We start from the raw sequence: 22,605 nt of genomic DNA on the forward strand, positions 1-22,605 counted from the left end.
AATTAAACTGTCTTTGTAGTTCAGACCTTTGTTTGTAAACCCAAGTCCCAGCTCTCTCTTATCTATTCAAAACATAAGTACAAGATTATTCAGTGTGCTAGACTGTAAATATTAAGACTGTATTTCCTGATTTCTAACATGAAAAAGTTTATCCTTAATAACCCAAACTACATTAACCATGCTGTAACCCAGAGCTGAATAAAACAAGAGTCTTTTGCATAATGGTGTCGATAAAAAGAGATTGAATGGGAAATTATCTGCTGCTAACAGTGGTACAAAATCTGAAATTTTACTAGCATTTCTTTAAGGCTTTAAACATCAACCTTGCTTATGCTGTATCAAAAATCACAACAAAGGCTCCTAGCAGAGCAGATGGGCACTTGGTGATGTGCTCTAAATTGCTCAAAGGGAAAAAAAAAAAAAAGAAAAGAAAAAAAAACAAGACAACCATTAAACACAATGAGACACTTCCAGTGAAAGAACAGCTGTTCTTACTTGCCATTTGAAATCCCAGATCTTAAAGAAAATACCAAGCTGCCAGTGCAGGAAAGGCATAATGAAAATTCTGGTCCATGTACACACAGTGCACAAAATGGGCTTTGTCTCCTTTTTGAGAGGGCCTCTACCTGTCTTCACTTTTCAGAGTGCATTTAAGAGAGGAAACACAGCAGTGTCTCCTTTTTAAGTGCAACTCATTATTTTCAGTGTGCAAAAAGTCCCAGAATTCTAATGAAAGGAAAAGTGAAGCTATTGAATGTTCTACTTCATGTGACAATGTGAATTAGTTTTAAAAAATCTTGGTGTTTTATGTGCTAAAAATATCAATGGAATAATATGAATGCTAGACAGAACAACCCAGTTCCAGGAAAATGAGAGAAATAGGATCTGGCAAAAAAAGTTACCATTAGTTTAGACTGCTGAAACATTTAGACACATCCCCAACATATATTCAGGCACCTTTTTTTTTTCCTCTTTTTTTTCTTAATTATCTTCAGTCTAATAATCTAGCCAAGTTCCAAACTTTTCTGTGCTTACAAATAAACACGGACTATAACAAATACACTCACATGCAGGGAAAAAAAGAAAAAAAAAAAGAGAGAGAGAGAGAGAGAGATCATCAAAAGCATTTGACTCTCCATCCTCAGCATGACTGAAGTCAAATGTGAAGTATGTTGTGTACAGGGGTACGAGTAAATATTTGAAAACAGTTCTGAAAACAAAGTTATTTTGTTGAGGCTCTAAGCCAGCACTTAATTCACGAAGGATGCTCCAAGATTATTTTCCTTTGTACACCGTGACAACAATTACAGAGTTACAGAAGCATCTGGAACAGATCTCAAGTTAAGTGTTTCCCTTACAAACTCACTGTGTTTTAAAGGTGCCCAAATTCTTGCATTCCTCTTCCTCGAGAAGCCCACCAGGCACTGAGTGCTGGCCAGGACCTCCGAGAGCTCTCCCAAGGAGACACTGATGGATGAGCAGCTCTCCTGGAGCCAGCTGGGTCCTGCCCAGAGAGTGGGACCTCAGGAGCTGGGACTGACAGCACTGCCAGCTGCTCTGGCTGTGGGCACTCAAACAGTTTGTGAGCCAGCAAAACTTCTGAAAACTTTTGTCCTGGCAGAATACACTGCTGCAGCTTCTGGGAGAGAGAGAGATGAGGGAGGGTGAGACCAGAGGCAGTCAGCACTCACCGTCTTCTGCGGTATTTTGGGAGGCAGTTTTGCTTTTTATATCCTCTGAGGTCTTTCTACACACTCTTTCCTAGCCTAGGAAGTGTTTAGATGCCACAAGAGCACAGAAATGCACCCTGGCTCCACACAGCCCTGTCAGCCCCAGCCCACCTGCACAAAGCTCTGCCGCTCCACGGCATCGCCTGTTCCCACCATGGCCTGACACCAACAGCACCAGTGCCATGCAAAAAGAATTTAAAGGGCCTTTTCATTCCTTAATTTAGACTGAGCTACTCAGAGGACCAGCAGAAAGGCTCATTCCACCGAACTTTCGAAATCCAGTTTAAATGTCACTGCAGAATACTCTGAAAATTTAAATAAAGCACAACGTTCATATATACACTGCTTTTTCAGGCTGTTTATACTTCTTGGGTGTTGGGTGCATTTTTGGAGCTTCCTTACAACCGCACATCCTGCCATAAATCAGTTCCTGTATTATTCTGCACTATTAGAAAATTTCATGCAATCTAATACCAGCAGCAAACAAGCAACTACTGTTCTTGTCAATAAGATTATATCCAACCCTGGAGCACTGGGGCAAGATGGCTGCATTATGTGCTATCCAAACCCACTAAAACAGCTCTGCTCAAATTTCAGGAGAAAGCTAAATTTGTTGTTGTACGTGGGAGAAACTCTGTTTCATACCCTAAGCCTCCAAACTGGCAAAATTCTCTTCAGAGGTCATTCACTTCAATATAGCCACTACACAACCGCCTTCCTCAAAGCTCCTGTCTCTCTGAAGGACTTCTGAGGTCTCCAGCCAAGGGTAAAATGTAGGAAACTGCACATGCCATGACTGGTGGGAGAGAGCACTGCAGTAGAAGAGGCTCTTCTCAGGCTTCAAGTCCTTCTGGCTCTTGCAGCAAGTGTGATGCTTCATCCCCTTTTCACCTCTGTGCTCGAGGGACTGACATTCATGGACACGCCACATCCAGCTCTGCCTCTCTGCAGATGTTAAGAGAATAATAAATCTGACCCCCCCACCAAAAAAAGGCTTCAAGGTTCTCTGTAGGACCCCACCCCTCTCTTCTTTCAATTCACTCCGAGCAGGGGTTTAACAATTAGGTACTGCCAGTCCTCTCTAACAGCTATTCACGATTTCCACCAGATGCAGATGCTCTCTCCCTGCCCCGTGGTCAACTATGCCAACTAACCTCTGAAGTGATCATCTTCTCCCAGCCACAAATCTCTTCTGAGCCACATGAACTAGTCCAAAGACCGAGTCTCTGGAAAAGTTAGGAATTATTAGGAATAAGAATAAAATGTCTTTAAAATCAGATACTGCAAGGTGAAGAAAATCACAGTGGGGTGGTTAAAAAAAAATAAAAGAAAAAATAAAAAGAAAGACAATTAAGATTAGGAAAGGACAAACTGAAAAAGAAATGTTAAAATAAACATACTGGGGCAATGAAGGACACTTAACTATGCCACGGGCTCTCATCCCACCATCATCATCTTCAACAAGACAGTTACTATGCATCTTACCACTCTGCTACCTACAGGTAAAAATTAGTTTTACATACAGGTAAAAACTATCGTTCACAGCTGGGGTTTTATCCTTCAGACAAAAATATTTGCTTTACGTCATAGAGGAAAAAGACCTACTGAACCCTTGGTGTTCCTGAAGACATCCAATCCTTTAACACAAGCAAAAAAAGGAAAAAGAGCCAGAAGCAAAAATATAACTTCTATATTCAGCATTTACATTGGCTCAAAAATCAGAAAGGAAACAGAAAATTGTATCCATTGTCAGTGTAACTGCAGACACCCACAGGATAATGATTTATCCCAATAATTATCTACACAACAATAACTGAAACGAGGAACATTAGTAAGATCCTCATTGTTGCATTTTAACAGGTATCACATTGATATATTTGTGCTTGTATCCCATTTAAGGGCAAGCTGGTTTTCTAGACCTGCATGCATAAATTTAAATCTAAATTTGAAACCTTTACATGCTAAACTATGCAGACAACTTCAGAAATGTTGATTTAAAACAATTAATAATAAGTAAATAAATATAGTAATAGTAATAAGCAAATAAAATATACTGCAGATTGCCTAAGTGGAATAAAAGCCACCTCCAGATTTCTAATGCTGCCCTAAAAGCTTCAGTGCACAGCCAAAAAAAGTGCACAGGGACTGAACTCTTATTTGAATACAGCTGGCCATTAGCAGTACAGCTGCTACTTTTACTTTGTCCCTCAACTTAAAATAATCAGTAATTCATTTAGAGCAAGCAGGTAGGGCATCTCAGACCATAAAGGGGAGCAAAAAGCCACATGCCACCTTGCCTGCCAGGGACAGAGAGCTGCTAGTAGCCAGGAGACAAAGTCAAAACAGGAAATTCAAGAAAGCACCTCCTCTCCAGATCTGGTACTGGTAGGAAAGTGATACAGCACGATGGTTACAAAAATGGGGGATGATAATCTACTTGATTTCCCATTCCATTCATTTCAAAGATGCCAGCAGCTGCCTTTGTCACAAGTGAAAATCGATGTAAAAGTAGCAAGACAGACAGCATGGTTTGCTCTCAGGACTAGATCAGCCACAAAGTAAGCAAAGCAGCAATTACATCAACTGAAAGAGTAATTACATCAACTGAGAGAGCAGAACAGAAGTGCAAGAACTGCACAAATCAAGCAGCAAACTGTTTGAACACTGAAATGTCATATTCTGCCCTGCCAAGTCAGAGACAAGTTTGATCCTGCCTTGCAGATAAAGACAAAACCAGCAAGATTAACAACATTAAAACAAAAACAACAAGCCAGCAATTAAAAAGCTTGGTAAACTTCCTATTACACCTATGCAAATAACCACAGACTATGAAAACAAGCATTCCAGGAGACCTAGAAAAAAAACACTTCTATTACACGGTGCCACAACAACAGCAGTGGATTAGTGCACTCGGGGAGGAATGAACTATTAAAATAAAACCTTGGATCAAATTTTATCAGCTATAATGCTATCCAAAAATCACCTGACCAGAAACTTTCTTGTAGCAATTCAGTTTGGCTGCCCATTCCAAGTGTGACTGCGGCCCTACCCTAGTTTCCAGAGATCATTAAAACAAAAAAATAAAAACAACAAAAAAAAAAAAATAACAGAAAAACAAACCCTACCCAAGCCCTGCAATTAAGTATTAACTGGCGTCACTGAAAGCATCAGTCACTCTCACAGAAGCTCTTGAGGAAACACAGAACAGAGGACGAGGTGTTCCCTCCCTCCTCTTTCAGATTAGGGCTAAGAAAGCACCTGAACAGATTTTTCACTCCCTGAAGTGTTTCCACCAGTGACCATACACGGCAGGAAATCCACAGGTATGGATGTCCTTCGTGTATTATAAACTTCAGTCTCTTTTTCCTTCTGTTTTCCTGTGCTGGCCAAGCCTGCTCTTGAGCTGGGACAGCTGACATTCTCCAGCACATCCTCCCTACCCATCACACTGAGGCACACACAGGTAGCTCCAGCTGAGACAGAAGCTCACACACAACTCCTGGGAAAGAAATAAAACACGATTTTGGCTCTCCAGGAACTCTCACACAGAGCTGCACCTGTGGGAACATCCCGTGGCAGGTTGCTCTAGAGATGCTGACACTTAAATCTTGGGCTTCCCAAACTTGAATGTTCTCTCCAAAACTGCAGATATTGGAGAATTTGAACTGTTGTACCAAGAGGAGATAGAAGAGTTTTGGTGCCATACTGACCTGGTTTCTATAGCAAACTCTAACCAAACCACTGCCAGAAATTTTGTTTTAAGTAATTGCTTGCATTTTTCTAGCCAACGCTAGCACAAAGTTACAGTATTTATACAAAAGAGATGTTGAAATAAGAAACACACTTTATCTAATTTTACTTCTAGACACACTTTCTAGGTCGAATGCATTAGTTTCCTTCTAAACAATCAAGAATTTTACTTTGCTCAGGATCACACAACAGGAGCCAAAAGTCTTTCTCAAGGCACACCTAAAAGGTGCACTGGGGCTTACCCACCACCAATTCTTCTGAAGAGTCCAAGGCTCAGAGATTTACACATCAAAGAAAACTAAGTACATACATTCCTACAAATCAATGGGGGTTTTTACCCCCCAGCGGCAGAACAAACGCCACAAATTGCAATTTGTCTCACAGCATCGCCTCATTAAAGTTCCTGAGCAGCTAAAAAAAAAAAAAAAAAACAAAAAGAACCACCTTGAAGATTGCAAGGTCTCTGTGGAAGTGCAGCAATCTCCCTAGACATGCCTGAACCCTGCTCTTAGCAGGGACCTGCTGCTGCCAGAGCAGCCAACCCCAGAATTAGCTGCAAGCTCCAAGGATGGGGTGATGCCAGTTCCATCCCAAAATCTGTCCTGAGCAGTGGGGTAGGCAAGCACAGAGCTGCTGGACAGCCCAGGTCTGGCTCATGCACCCTGCAAGCTCAACTCATGACCTATAACCAGCACCCAAGGACCAAGCTCCACGCCTGCAGAGTGGGCAGCTGGACTGGCACAAACCCTTAGGTGCAGCACGAGGCACTCCACATTAAAGGGGATGAAAATTGGTTTAGGCTTGCCAGAGATGCTATAAGGCAGCTTTACACAGCACTTGTTTTATACACCTACAATACTGTCCAAATATCTCTTGAAGATGGTGAGAAATTCACCAATTTCAGCAGAGCCAAAAGTGAGTCTCTTAATTCTGCAATTCCCATAAGTACGTAGAGACAGGTGGGAAGGGAAGCAAGGTCACCATAAAGTAAGATCACTTTCTATTTCTACAGTTTGGAAATTATATACCAGTAATAGAAACCATAACAAAGCCCATGGTTTCCCTATTCCTTCGTTTTAAAAGATATTTTGTTCACTTAGCAGGTGTCAGAATGAAAAAACTCTTAACACAGAAGAAATACAAAATAAAGAAAATTTGTGAAGAGATCATATCTGTCCAAAAAAAATTAGGCTTACACTTTTCTTGATATGGAACTCTATCCAAACTCACAAGGAAAATCTGTTACTATCAAGCAATTGAGATCTCCTGACAAAAATTAAAAGTCAATATTTTTTCACTTCAATCTCCTGCTCTTAAAGTAGATTTCTAGTGTTTGGGCTCCAGAAGTCCTTGCTGTGAGGTGGGAACCTGACCCTACAGTTATTGTCACTAGTGATGAATGATGTTTATGAAATACTTTTCTACCAAGTCCAGACTCTTGTAACACACACAAGAATGACTCTTGACCATTTCTGTTCTGGAAAACCAACTCTCAAGAGAGACAGAAAAATGTGGAGATCAATATATTATTAAGTACTCGATTCAAGGTGTAACCAAGTACATATACTGACTTTCAGAATGTCAGACAAACTTCAACTCACGGGTTTTATTTTTAAAATACATTTAGAATACAATACATTTTTATTTTTAAGATACATCATTTGACAGCAAATTTTATGCAGCCGATAAAAATCAGCAGAGCAGAAAGTTCTTTCAGCAAGGAACTGTGTCAATTTAGCAAGCTACTGGGCTTGCTAAACAAAACTGTGAAAAAAAGAAAAGCTGAATTCAGACAGAGCTCAGAACCAAGAGGTCCAAGAACTAGCAGAAGCTTTGATCTGATTATTAGGCTGTTTGCATTTCAGACCATGCATCCAGGAGAGTGACAGATGAAGTGCTAAGGCAAAAAAAAAATTAATTCTATAAATAATATATAAATATATTATTCAAACATATTTAACACCTCGAGGCACCCAGGAGGCAGTGTAGATTTTGAAAGAAACAGATCTCCTTGAAAACAGACTGCTTACTTTACAGTGCTGTAAATACTGGCTACTGCTACAAGTTGGGAGGAAATGTCCTGAAATGCACATACCAGGGCCTCAGAGCATAAAAGAAAAAGAGTAACTCATTTTAATTTCACTTTAAAATACGGCTGAGCTAATAAAAATTCATTTTGGGGGAGTGGTGGTATGAATTTCATTTTGGTTGCCTTAATCAACAGATCTTTACAGGAGAGAGACAGCTGGTACCATCTGTTCCTGGACAGAATGAAAACTAAAATTTCTTTGCTGTACTTACATGTGAGGACTGAGTTCATAAAAGTTTCGATTTCTGTATTCTTCCACTTTCTCTGGAGTATAAATGGGTAGAGATCTGTAGGGGTTTATTGATATCACCACACTGCCAATGTACGTCTGTTGAAGGAAAAGAGAAAATTATTGCAGGTTTTTCTTTTCAACATACTTTTGCTGCTTATATATTATTTGCCAATTTAAAAGTTTTGTGGAAGCAATGAATAAATATGCTCATACATTCTGAAACACTCTCTCTGTTGGGTACCAAGCAGCTATTTCTGCATAAAGCCTCCTGTGAACATTTTCTACAAGAAAGCCCGATCGTACTGTATTTCTGTGACTAATTCAGCTGGGGGAGGGAAAGGCAAAAGGACACAGATGTTCATGGAGAACTGACTCCATCTGCATGGCAAATGTCACACGAGCTCTGCCGCAGCCCTGGGGCACTCACACCGAACCCCAAAAGGGAAGGCTGGCACTGCACTGTGCCCCTCTTCCCAACTTCTTGTTGCCTTGTCAAAGCCTCAGGCACAGAAGAAACCTGAATGGGAACGGCCTCAGACAGGTTTCTGCCAAAGGAGAGGTTGATGTCAGGGTTCAAGCCAGACAAAGCGCTGTCATGGTTCCTCAGCAGACACGAAATGCAATTTTTATTTCCACAATCTCAACGTATTCACCGCCACCCTTGAAAAGTAAAGAGAGAAATGTGTTGTTTCACTCTGCCAGATCCCACGCACTGCTGGCCTGAAGGAAAACCAGTTCTGTACACCACGACTCCCTTGTCTGCTCATGACAAAACCCACTTGAATCCTTAAGCCTGTCAGGTATCCCACAGCTTGCTGTGCCTCCCTCCAGCTCCAGGGGCTGAAATCAAATACAACGAGTGGCAAAAAATGCCAAAACTCCACTCCATCCTGCTTGCAGATACTAACCAAAGATCAATAAACCCCCAAGTGTTTGGCATCTCTTTCCACAGATGGGAAATAAATTAGTGACACCTTCTGAAACATGGTTTTCCAGTAACCAGTGCTCCCTGGGAGGAGTACATGCTCTACACAAAAGCCACAGGTCCCCGTTACTTGGATTACATTTGCAGTAACTACAGAAGAAAAAAAAACCAAAACAACAATAGTTTTTTTAAAGTGCTATGATTCTAAAGGGCTTCTGTGCAGTGGTATCTCAGCACCTGAGGTACAATCACCATTTGGATTTTTTCCAACAACATTTCTTAAAGAAAATACTGTGAGTTGCACTTTTAAATGGGAGGAGAGGTATGAGGAGCCCACTGCTACTGACCAGCATGTCCAGTAGAGCACCAAATCATGGCCAGGGCTGCAAAAACAAATGAAAATATTAATTGCTGCAACCCTTCCAGATATAGCTTTCATGCCTAAAGCAATTTCCTGCTAAATGCTACTAAATCAGGTCCTAAGCAGAAAGCAAGGAGAGGAATATTTCCCATTTTCCATTGCACACATATGCACAGGCAAGCTGTGAACTCACATGGCATTTTCTGTCCCAGACTGAGTGGAATAAACCAGACTGCAGTGATAAAACAAGTGGCATGAGGCCTCCAGAGACTCTCACAGCTTATCCTTGTAGTGCTTCCTACTCCTGGGATGGATCAGAAGCAGCCAAATAATTAAGAGTTTTGCTTCTTTCATGCACACACCAGAGTGTGTGTGCTTACATAAATGTTCTTCAAATAAAATAAAAAATCGTTCTAGTTTTGTGGTCATCCTCCCCCTGCGGAGGAAATAATTTTCCAACTATGTCTAATCTCTTTGGCTGGACAAGATGGAAATGCTAAAATTGCCTTTCTACAGTGTTTACTTCGCATTCTCCCAACACATTCAGCCTTGGCAATTTGGAAGTCTACAGATTCCTGGCAAGAGTAACACATGCCCAAGAGCAAGAAGCTTTCTAGTCTTCCCAAGTGCATGGATACCCCAATTAGGGCTCTTCTCTGATAAAACATTAATAAATTGTTTCCTCCTAAATCTTAGGAATTTGTGAGCTCAGCCTGTTGTGAAACCAGTGTTGCAAAGTATCAGCAGAAGAGAGATGAAGGCCAAATCTTGGACGTCATATTTTGAAACATTAATTCTTTGGAACACAAAGATTTGTCCCTATTTTGCTACCATAATAGCATACAATTCAATTGCTAAGTTCCTTGAAGTACCCTGAGGCATCAAGATAAAGAAAGATGACTGAAAGCGAAAACCTTGATTTTTAATTTTGGATACAGGCATTTAAATGAGACTTATTTAGAACCATGTCTTCACAGCTAAGTGCTGCTTAGACAATGTATTTTGGGAATTCAAGTCAGCTCTTTATTGCCAGATACAAACAAATACAGGCCATTTCCTAAAATACTAATATTTCAAAAGGTCAAATGGCTATACTGAAACAAAGACCTACTCCAATCCATTTTAAACACCAAGCCAAAGTGTGCCAAGAAGTCATTGGGTTTGTTGCAAAGCTGCTTACAAGAGCTAATACATTTCCTCTTCTGAAAATGCCAATCTCTCAAAGCTGATGCCTAATAGCTACTTGCTACTGGTGGTCTGTGAGATTCCACATAACAGGGATAAACAGATCTGGAAAATAGCTTTCCCACATAACATCTGTCTTCCCACCAGAACTCTATTATAAACAAACAAAATAAATGGATTAAATCCTCGAGCGAGCGACAAGCACAGAAACATTCCAGTGCTGAAAGCAGAACGTCCAAGAGTAGTGAGAGACCAGCACCCCAGGGACAAGAGAGATTCTTGAATTTCCCTGCTTAAGGACAACAATGAAAGAAGAAGAGTGGCCCGATGATGATGGATGCACAGAATACAGTCAGGAGATTTCATCTCTTTCTTGGTTTGACATTGTCTCGTTATGCAAGTTTGGATGAGATCTGCTGTCTCCTCAAGTTTTGCTAACTAGACTCTTGATAATACTCTTTCCTCCCAACTTCTACTTTATTGCACCTCACAAAGGTGAATTCTGTGTTTGCTCGGAGCACAAAACAAAAGAACCCTCACTCATCCTCCCTCAGTGCATCTCTCACCTGGCGTGGCAACACTGCAGTGGGCTAAAACATCAGCTCCAGACAGAGCATTCAAATTTCTGTCAGCTCCAAGGACAACACATTATGCATTCTCCACCAAAACAACACATACAATTCATTCTTGTTCAGATAAGGGGTTAACACCTCAAGTAGGAAGAAAATTCCAAATTCCAGTTCAACTGAAAAAGCTGTTAATGTTTGTTAGCATCACTTCTAAATACAGGTCCAGATGCAAGGACCAAGACTCTTTGATGTCCCACTTTCTCCCCCCTAGGACTGGAAACCAATGTAACCAACTGGGGCAAGATTTTAGTGCTACTTGGAGTTTACAGGCACCACGCAAAGCCTTCTGAGCCTCTCTCACCCAAGCAGACTGGCTTAAGAAAAAGCCTCAAATGGCAAGCTGATAACAAGGCTCTCCCTGCTTTTGAGAATGTACAGGCAGCAGCCTCTTCCCAGTCAAGGGCTAGGGAAAGTTGTTGCTACAAACTGGACATTTGCAGCTGAGAGGCTGCAGAAACCTTAGAGTGAGCCCAGTGCAAGGTCCCCAAACACCTCTGCAGCCAGGGTGCACAAGCACTGCAGTGAAATCTGATACACAGGACAGAGGCAGGGCAGGCCAACCCAAGAAGGGGATCATTTAGGGGAGCACTAGTACAACTTATGGGAGAATATTTCACACCCTGCCATACAGTATATTAATAAAGCTATTTTTCCTCCTGTCAAAGTTAGACTTGCAATGCCCCAAGGGCCAGAAGAGAGGAGATTGCATCTGCAGAAGCCAGACAACTTTACTGACACCAGTTGAGGCTGCAGCACAGAAGTTGTACAGCTGGGGCTGTCATAAAAGCTTGCTCCACATCCTTAAAAGCTTTTCTGGATCTGTGGCATAATCTGTGCAAAGCAGCCTGCAATCTGCAGAGGTTAAAATCATTAAACATCTACACGGATTTGTTGCAAGCCTTTTGGAACTGTACCCTACGTCCCTTTTGCCAGCTCTGCTAAAAACAAACCCACTGCTTCTTTCCTTCTGTAGCCTGCAACAGCCCAGAGAAGTTGCTGCTGTACACAAGACAGTCCTGCTGTAAAATGTCCCAAGTGCTAATGTACCTGGGAAGTACACCAAATTCCCAGGGGGCGACAAGGTTTCTCTCTATTTATCCAATTTGTTAAACTTTGGAGCACAGAAATAGAAAACAAAGGAATTTTAGTCAAATAAAATTGCTAGATTGGATTCTGCCATTTAATGCAGGCCAATTTTAATACTCCAGATATACATACAATGCACATTCCTACAGTAATGGCTATGCTCAAATAATCATTTGGTTCCCACAACTTTTGAAGAGTTTCAGATCACGCCACCAAAACAATGCATTGAAATAGGAGACAAAGTAGGATCAAAGAAAAGTGTGACTAGGTTTTGTTGGAATTAATCCAAAACCAAGGCTTGCCCAGCACGGTTTTCATTGTGGTGGGGGAGGGTTTTGTGTTTTTTTTTTTTTTTCCAATGTGACACATGAAAATCATATTTATAATATAGTACTCATTTTCCTTTGTATTTGACTGACCTACTACAATTCTGGATCTTGCCAACTCATAAGAACGTGTGCCACTGCATGTTCAGAACAGCTGAGGCCAAGGAGATGGCAGAGGAAGCCTGTACTTACATGTTCTAAGCTTTTTGAGCTGTCTCAATCTCAAACAGAGCCAGGCAAATTTAAAACTACAACTTTACTCTATAATGAAGTTTCCCATTTTAATAAGCATTACCAGCTAGATCAGTACTGCATTAAAATATCACCTATTATTTCAACAATCATGTTGTGAGCTCAAATTTGTTTTACATTGTGGTTGGCCATAACAAAACAGTTAACTGCACAGTGCCTCTGGTCCACTGTGTTTTTTCAGGTTGGAAACACAAAGTTGCAAGAGACACATTTGAAAAGAGTAAGGAAAAGAGCAACATCAAGACTAAAAGCAAAACCACCTGAGCCAATTGCTGTTTTTGGGACTTTGATTTACTGTACTCCTGTGTATGGCAATGGAGGTGTTTGTGTTCCTTAGTGGAGAGGGATGGGCTGGGTACTTGAAAAAGACAAACAAACAAACAAAGAGGCACAGATTTCATCCTGGAACACTCCAGGGTTTGCCAGCACCGTTTCACATACAAAATAAACTCTACCTGTGATCCAAGCTGAGCAGCTGCACTTCAGGTTGAGGCAATGCTGGGCTAGAGCTCCTTGTGCTTCAGTGAGCTGGGAGCTTGAGCAGAGAAATACATCACTGGATTTCTGAACAAACACAGCCTATTCTCCATGACTATGAAAATTCTCTTGCTCAAGCCCACCTTCCTGGAAACTGCATTTTAGTCCCAGAAATATAGTGGACAAAGTCGGTATGTTGTAATAGAAAAAAAAAAAAAAAACTATCCTGGTAAGCGACTCTATGTGCTTAATGCAGTTATCAACCAGGACAGGCAGCCTTGTAAAACCTGGACGGAACAGTAAAGGCTGTAAAAAAAGAATACCCAGAAGAGCAGTGTATGAGCTCCTGAAGGGATGAGAAGGGAAAAACAATCAAGGAAAATAACAAACTGAGGAGACAAAATACCAATCCTGTACCAAGAACGTTAATGGCTGATATAATGACTGAAGAAACAAAGCTCAAAGAGGTCACACAAAGGCAGAAGCCTACATCTGTATCCCAGAGCAAACAACCACAACACAGGCAACCTATGTCAAAGAGGATAGATAGCCACACTGCTCAAATATTTTTCAGTATGGGCTTGAGCCTGCAAGCCACCGTGAAGCAGCAGCAGCCTGGACAAGCAGTGGGCAACCCACACTGGCCAGGATCAAGCCCTTAACTGCATTGTAACCCCTTTGAGATCCAAGCCCTGAAGAAAGAGCAGATGGTTTGCCAGGGAAAGACACCCACACTGCAAGTCAGAGCAAGTCCATGAAGTGGATGCATGAGCACAGGTTATTGGGTTTCTCTGCTGAGCTTCTTGAGGGTACAGAAGTCTGTGCCCTGCTCAGTGAACATTGCTGCTAACCTCAATAGCATTATGACAGACTCAAGTGCTGTTATTAATGAAGCAGAGTAATCTTCTCTGCTGGTCTCCTCTCTGGCTACACTGGGATGATTTTTACAAACAAAAGGAGTTCCTACACAGGATACAAATATAGGCAAGACCTGAAAATAAGCAGTAAAGAAGTCAACCCAAAGGTGACATGAGGAATTTTCAAGACAGTGTTTAAACACCCCTGAAGATCAGTGCTTGCCCACTTTTCAAAAGAGATATACTTGTTTTTCACAAGCAAACAGTAGCTGGAGATGGGATACGTCTGTGCCAAGAAACCACTGGTGAAAACATTAGTGAGAGCATTCATTCCAAAATGTTCCATTATTGCTGTATGAATGAAGTGTGGGGGGAGAGAAAGGGAACTTACTGCTATGTTGCAGCCAAGGCTAACCTATGCTTTTCAGGGTGAAAGCCATGTTTTTACAGCCCTGGGAGACTCTTGCTTCTATTTCTTCATTTGTCAGTTTTTCATTAATCTTCCTTTAGTGTTTTGGTTTCATATAACATGCACTGAAACCATCAATAAATGCCCCAAATGTCATTATCACCTTAGCAAAGAAATACACAGAATTTTGAAGCAAAGCTAACAGTATAACTGGAGGCATTACCTACACTTTCTCCTCTCTTTTTTTCAAAGTATCACATCAGAGGCAAAAAAAAAAAAAAAGAAAGAATGTGTAGGGAGGAGAAGACCCCCTATACACAGCACACCAAATACACCCAGTTTTCTCTGATCCTTATTACTGTTTTTTTTACTCCTTTATGCAAATACTGCATGGAACTCTACAGTAACAGTGCCTCAAAGACAAGGCTCAGAATCGTGGGAGCCATACAAAAAGGAAAGGAAACAAAGCACTGCCTTGAGATAAATAACTCTCCTCCCACAAAGCACTTCAAGGTAAAAACCAGCCAACCTGCTGTGAAAATCTTTGCTCTTGACTCTGGGCAAGTTATAAAAGTTTGTTTTGCTGGTGCAGGCTGATCTGAAGGGCCAGAGGACCCACAGGATTTTTATCTAGATAACAAAGCAAATCAAGATTTGCAGGGAGGCAGAGTACTTCTTAGGCCACAAGCTATCACAGCAAAAGATGTGCCTTGGGCACACAAGCCTTTCTTCACATCTGAGGAAGCAGTAGGCTTCAAGGTCCTAGCCTGTGGCAGCTGCAACAATATTATTACTACAGCTCAGTAGCTTCCCTCAAAGGGCAAAACTGTTGAGGCACTGATGGGAAAATTGCTCAAATCGACACAGGCATTCCCCAAGGGAGGAAGAGAAGGAGATGGGAGGGAGCTCAGGTCCCCTGGGCTCCCATCACAGGCAGATGGATCTGCTCTGATCCAGCTCTCAAACCATCCTGCCTGAGAACATGGGCAGCCACCACACCTGGCACTCCTCAAACTCCCAAAGGAAGACCAGCAGCCCAGGCTGGAGTCGCTGGATAAACACAAGCGAACCCATGAAAGTGCAAGAGAGCAGGGTCAGATGTGGCCGGAGGAAAGATTCTTGTGCATGTTGCTGCAGGAGCACAGTCCTGCTACCAGCCAGCACACACGCAGCTACCACACACCCAAAATCCACAGGGGACAACAACTCTCCTCAAAACCCAACAAAGGACTCCACCCAACCCAACAACAACATTTTAAAGGTGAACATGATCATGCTGGGATCAGGAGGCAATGAAACTGAGAATAAAACTGAACTTCAACAGTCACTCAGTTACTACCAGCACACAGATCTCGCCAGCAAGCTGCATTTGTGTTTCCCAATATCACAAGACTTCTTCAAAGCGTCAGTGGGGTGGCCACACAAGGCTGATGCAGACCAGGACAATTGGTCTCATTCACGTAGTTCTGTTTCCTATCCCGTCCTTGCAAATGTAACATCTGGAATACCAGGTAAGAGTGCAGCAGGAGCAAAGCCACTGTACTTAACAGCAATTCAGTCAAGTCCTAAATAATCCAGGGTGGCTGAAAATGGGATGAATCAACAGTAATAGACAGACACAGTGGAGTAAAGGCAAGTCAAAACCAAAAAAGGCTAACCCTAAAATATTAAAGCAATCGAGATCAACAGGAAGCAGCTCAGTCTATGAAACAAGCACACCACAATAGCAATGCCAGCAGAAGGTAGCCACAAGGATGGTACCTCAAACACACAAAACAGAGTTATTATCCTGGAATGCCAAATATTTAATGTTTCAGTGATAAAACAACAAATGTTCAGTAACATAAGACTGCTGCTGTCCAAAGCAGCCCACAAACTCCACGCACCAGAAAATACAAATTAAACGCTGACATCAGAGAAAGATTCTGTTTTGTTGTAAGAACAAAAAGCAAACAAACATTCTCTTGTAAGGAACAAAATGTTGACCTCTGCAAATTTGGGAAGACTTCAAGAAACAACATAACTGTGGTGAAAAATGTGCAGGGCAGCAGAATAAAGCCATATCTGACCTCTAAAGGCTGACTCCTGTGAGCCTACGCAGCTCCACTCCCCTCCAGACTCCTCACACCTCCCTTGACACTTCCACATGCCCCACAAGGCAACAAACCCAGCACAAAAATAAGTTACAGACCAATACAAATACTACATTTTATCCAAAATCTCTACCATTCATGAGTTACTGTAAATGCATATCTAGACAGATGCCCCTTCCCATTTGTCAGCATCCCAAACTGCAAAGGAAAAAAAACTGCCGAACTGGATTGGGCAAGCAAATTTCAGCCAACTTATCGGGGAAAAAAAGCCTTAAGAGAGGGAGTTCAACAGAACAAGTCAAAAATTCATCAGTCACACACAAACTGAACTTTATGAATGCATTTCAAGTTTTCCATGCGGTCTGCAGGTCACACATTTTAACCGCACAAAGTGCTCCCTGAAACCTTCAAATAATCAACATTGTGGGATTCCTTCCTACTTGCTAATGCGTTGCCCATGAGCCACATTTTACTTCGTAAAGTTAACGAAAGACTCCCACGGGCTTTTGTTACCAACAGTTACAGAAAAGAGCTTTTGTGGAACGGCGACGCAAAATTTTATCAGTGTGAAGTTTAAGAGTTGCAAAAGCAATATAATAAACAATTACAGCTTTCTAATGAGATTTTTCTTGGTCAGACATACCTCAGACATTTCCAGACATGACTAAACTCTAAGATTCCCATTTCCAATTAACACATGCATGTTACCCAGCAAACCCTCCCCCCATCCCAAGCCACTCAACATGAGACTACTGCAGAATCTGACGGTCTTTAGTAGAATGTTTGGCCTAACTCCAGCTCCACCAGCCTTCATGCTTATTTTTATAGGCACAGCCTCCAGCTTTGCACTCTCGTATGTAACACAACACCCAAGTCTATTAAACTTCCCACCAAATACACATTAAATTGAACAACAGGTAATCAAGCCTGTTCCCTCACTTTTAGGAGGGAACTCATTGCCCTGTTTGCACCATGGCATTAACTTTGCCAATGTTCTTGAAGGACTTACAGTGAACATGCCTGGAATGATAGGAAAGGACCAGAGGATCCAGATCTAAATGCTTTTGCAAAGGGAGCTCTTACGGAGAAGATCTAGAGTTTCAAAGGGGCAAATGGAGCTGGCACTAGGATCTCCAGCATCTAACATTCAGCATTAAACATAACAACTGCGAAAGAGAGTAGAAAAAGCATAAATTCTTCTAGTGGAGTGAGCCCAACTATCTTGTCATCTTTGGCTATGGGGAGGGGAGAGGTTTGGCATTGTTCACTGATGGCTCGATCTGACTCTCACATTTCATAGAATCACAGAAGAGCTTGCATTGGAAGGAATATTTAAAGGTCTGTAGTCCAATCCCCTTTGCAATGAGCAGGGACATCTCCAGCTAGATCAGGTTGCTCACAGTTCATCTCCCTGGTGACCTTGAATGTTTCCAGGGCTGGGGCACCTACCACCTCTCTGCACAGCCTGTTACAGTGGTTTACTATCCACATCATAAAAACATTCCTTGCTTATTGCCTGGTCTAAATCCACCCTCTCTGAGTTTAAAATCAATATTCCTCATCCTGTCACGACAGACTTCACTAAAAAAGCTTGTGCCCATCTCTCCTCTGAGCCCCCTTTGTGCATTTACCTGCCAAGGTTGGCTAACACGATCATGCAGCATCTGGTCAACCTTACAGCATCTTCAAAGCTATCCACGTTACAGGTCTCATTCCTCACCATAAAGCCTTTTGAAGGTTACAACTGCAACTCCCTTTTAAAACTAACATATGTAGCACAGACAGAGCCTTCAGTCTGCAGGAAACAGCTTAGAAAACCATGTAGGGTAAGCCTGGTTTGCTGCAGCTTGACTTTGCTCTTTACACTTGGACACAACTTCTGGAAATGCCTGCAGTGGCACACTGACATGAGGGCTGAACTTAAGCCCACAACTGAGCCATTAAAGGACAAATCCATTCCTACTGCCCTCTGAAAGGATCCTGAGAGATCAATTTCTCTTACGTAGCTCGTTGGAGTAGCAGAAATCTGCAGTCTTGGTTAAGCACAAGCAGCAGCTCTTGAATAGGGGAATTTGGTTTCCCCAGGATGCAAACTACTGATTTTACATGGTAAAACAAGCCCTACTTCCAGGTGTAACAGAGGCTCCATTGTCCTCCTCAGAGGCTAAAACCAGAAATGCAAAGTGTAGTTGTTGTGAGTGGCGGCAACAAGGTAGAGAAGAGTTTGTACTTGAAAATTAACATGGTTGTTACAGTGAGCACCATTCCAACTGTTACTGTTTTACAAATTTTCTAAAATATGCAACAGAGGCATGAAACTTCGCAAGGCAGCAAAACTCAACTGACAGGGAGAGAAGACAATACCCCCCAGGTGATTTGCTAAATAAAACTATGCAGCACCACAAGGTAAGTAATTTGCATACTTGGTAGCATCATGTGGCACAGGCAGGAACATCTCTTTTTTCCACCACTGTATGTAGTGAATGTTTTAATACTTGCAAAGATCTGCAACACTGAACCTTCACGTTGTGGATTCACACAGAGAGCTTGTAAGACCTTGAAAAAACAGGCTTTCCCACATGCAAGCCAAAGGATCCTCCACTGCCAGGGAAAAGTGGCACCTGGCAATTGGTGGCAAATATAATTCTCAAAGGTGTAACAGAAGTTTAAAAACAAAAGAAAGTTATTTTTTTTTAACCACTGAGGAAGAAATGTTTTCACAAACATCATTTTTTGGTTTCTTCTTCAGCAAGGTTTTTATGGATACTGGGAGTCTTTTCTTAATCTGATTTTATTGTTTAATTTGTCAGTACAACCTAAAGGAGCAAATCTGTGGAGACGACACAACAGCAGTTAGGGGCAACTGTGTATTAACAACATAATGTCTACAGAAAAAGGAGCAGGCCTGGTTGAACAAGAAAATTGAGAAGAAAAACGTGGCAGACAATGAATAGCAGAGGTACAAAAGCACAGATTATAATCAAGGGATAGAAGAAGCAAACAAAAATAGCACAGATCCTCCCATTCCTTCTCCTTTCCATCCTCCAGCATAACAAAACCATGATGGTTCAAATGCTGAGCAATAATGAAAAATATAATCACACTAAAAATTCAAAAGGTGGAGAAGGCTTAATTATAATTAATTACAGAACACCTGTTTGATTTTAAGTAAGCTACAGACACAGTTACTTGCACATCATAGATATCCTTTGGCTTAAATATTTAGGCTCACCAGCAGCCTTGGAAAGTCTCTACAAACCATTAAGTCAGCACAGCCTAAGCAGTATAACAGATACAAAACCGTGCACATTTTAGAAAAAGTGGAACAAAGAGATGAAGCAGGAAATGAAAGGCTTAACTGGAATCACCATTTGCCTCTTCATTAGCTGCCTGTGTTTCAACTGCCAGTTCACAACATTTCTCCTGCTGATCATCACTGATATGCCTGAAGACTTTGGTTAGTTCCACATATACCCAAACCCATTGTATTTAGTTTAAAATCCAACCATTTTAATAAACACAACCTTTTTGCAAGTCAAAAGCTAGGAGGTGATATTTAAGTTACCCTTAGCATATTCCAAGCATGTATTGTTTCTGCTTCAGTCTGCTCTAACATCCTGCATGTGCCCTCCCTGTAAGTGAATTATTTATAACTGTGATGCCCTCTGACAACAGGAGCATCAAAGTTACTGTCAGCAGCAGTTCTGGAACTGTTCTTTATGAAAATCAGAGGTTCCCCATGTCATGAAATGAGGAAAAAGAAAAAAGTAAAAGTACCCCAGATGGGAAAGATCAAATGCAAAGAATGCAGTACAGGAAAGACTACAGCACAAGCAAGGTTTAAAACATCCCTAATACAACAGATAATGTTCAGGCACTCAGTCTGTGTGTATCCTTATAAATAAACACATATCTTAAAAATGACAGCATAGGTCCCCATAGGATGTTATTTTTTATAAAATATACTCACATAAACTTCATTGTGATCAAAGCGCTTCTTCAGGTTATTGATGAAGGAATCTTCATTAAGTGGCTCCAAAAGAACCATATCTCCCACCCCTATCATGTCGTCTAAAAGCGACGTCTTGACCTCCATTTTGGCCATAGTGTCCTGGGAAAAACAAAAGAAACAAGAATAAAACAAACAGCTCAAGGTTATTCTAATTATTCACAGGCATTACCTAGTAAAACTACTTCAGGAATAAAAGTAAAAGGAACACTACATTAAAATTATGTTCCCAAGGAACAGTCTCAAAGTCACTGCACCTACCCACATGATCCCAAAATTTAACTCTCTGGTCCACTGTACATTAAACATGAAACTCCTAGAAACAGGAATGAAGATTCCAATGACACATTGGATGACTTCAACACAATGTTCAAGAGCTTGCAAGTCTGTGTTTTATCAAAAGCTTCATCAGGATCTCCAAACTAAGGTTCAAATTTGTCAGTAACCCTAATCTGAATTTCATTTTCACCCTTATTTGCATTTCACCAACCCATTAATACTGAAATAGAAACCACCTCAGTGAACCCACGCAGAGACAAAAACACACTATTTGATCTTGGTTCATGAACCCTGGGCTCTAAAGTGCCTGCATTCCAGTACAGTGCTGGTACTGGCTACCTGAAGCAACCAAATTGCTTCATTTACTTGTAATTTTGTTGCTTGAGAGAACATTTTCATGGGGCAGCAACAATCCAGCTGACAAGTGGAGACACTGCATCAATACAACCAGAGTGGCAAAAGCCAGAAGCTGGACTTGAAACAGGTGACCAGGATCAAACAAAACAAAGCAAGCAAGTCCGATAAAGGAAGTCATTTAGACAAAGGAGTCAAGGTCAGGCCAAAACTTGGCACTTATTTGATCCTCCCAGCCTTTTATCCCTCCAATCCAAACGCTGGAGATAACTGAGCTCCTCAAGAACTCAGGGCACACAGTTACTGCTTCCAGCTTTCGTGGGGAGACTGAAGAATGGATGGATTCACAGCGGCAGCCAGCAAACAGGGAACCAGAGGTGAGAGAACAGCTTTGCTGAGCACACAAACCAAGGACCAGCTACTGCCCAGCTACACAAAACAGCAACAGCTCAACCTCACGGGTCAGCTGTCACCTCCCAGCTACAGAATGCTATCAGGCTGTCCTTGGTCCCCCCGCCACTGCTGAGCATTTGAATTTCAAGTATTTTCTTCTTGTTCCCCAAAATGTCATTGAGCAGCCGTTGCCTCACATGCTCAGTGCTACCTTGCTGGAGCACCTCTCCATCAGATGACTAATTTAAAAGAAGCAAAGTCTTTTATCTCTCCCTTCTGCCAGCAGACACTACTTTACTAAAGCTATTTGATGCTTTTCATCAGTGAGCGACATTTGAGGGATTTTAGATCAAGACTTAAGTCTTGCTTGATGCTTTTTCCAAATTCAACGAAGAGAAGTGCAGCGCCACAGGCAGCTAACAAAGAGATAGAAAAAGATCCCCAAAACCTGAACCAAGCCTGGGAATTACTAGAAATTCACATGGAAATGCAAAAACAGTGCTGAACTATGGTAACCAACCAAAGCTGAGTCAACCCTGCTAAACAAACAAAAGAGCATTTATTTTAAACAGAAATGCTGCGCAAATATTTTTGTAGAGAAAGATACTTCTCTTCTTAAAAGTTCACCTCTCCAAATCACCAAAAAAATTTAAACATAGGTAGAATCTTTCCAGAGGTATCACTTCAACTTCTGCGTCCCATCAAGACAAATTCTTTAAACCACCAATCTTGTTCCAGTGACCTAGTTACTTCCCATATATCAACTAATGCTCAAATAATTTTTGAAGGCTGTAAAAATAAAACCCTTCTCAAGTATGGAACTTATTAAATAATGGGTTTGTGGCCAAATATGTAAAAAAAAAAAAAGCCAATACAAAAATCCTAATAAGGGCAATTTAAACCTAAAATTTAAGTTCTAAGTGCAATACCTCATTTACTATTGTGAAATTACATGCTACCTACCACACTTCATGCCTCATTGCTTGGGAATTTTGAGAACAAGAGCAGCCAAACCCATCAAAAACATCCATGTATTTCCAAACTCAGTGGCATGTTTTGCAGAAGAGGGGCAGGAACATGCTACATCTACTATTATAAGTTGGATCAAAAAGTTGCATACAGATATTGACTTATTAATATATTGGAAAATTTCCATTTTATGGTCAAAG

General features: G+C 41.4%; 1 protein-coding gene across 4 annotated transcripts in view; it reads right to left on the minus strand.

Annotated features, from left to right (window-relative positions):
- MYO1B (myosin IB) overlaps nucleotides 1–20,506 on the minus strand; it is an 87,815-nt gene extending 67,309 nt beyond the window's left edge. For all 4 annotated transcript variants that reach the window (XM_062506780.1, XM_062506778.1, XM_062506779.1 and 1 more), the window contains exons 1-2: nucleotides 20,372–20,506; nucleotides 7,782–7,897 (exon numbers count right to left, since the gene is read on the minus strand). In XM_062506780.1, the coding sequence (XP_062362764.1) occupies nucleotides 7,782–7,897; nucleotides 20,372–20,506 (251 nt within the window). The remainder of the gene's footprint in view (nucleotides 1–7,781; nucleotides 7,898–20,371) is intronic.
- Nucleotides 20,507–22,605: the final 2,099 nt, after the last annotated feature.

Source organism: Cinclus cinclus, chromosome 21 (assembly GCF_963662255.1).
Source record: "Cinclus cinclus chromosome 21, bCinCin1.1, whole genome shotgun sequence".
In the NCBI taxonomy this organism is placed as follows: Eukaryota; Metazoa; Chordata; class Aves; order Passeriformes; family Cinclidae; genus Cinclus; species Cinclus cinclus.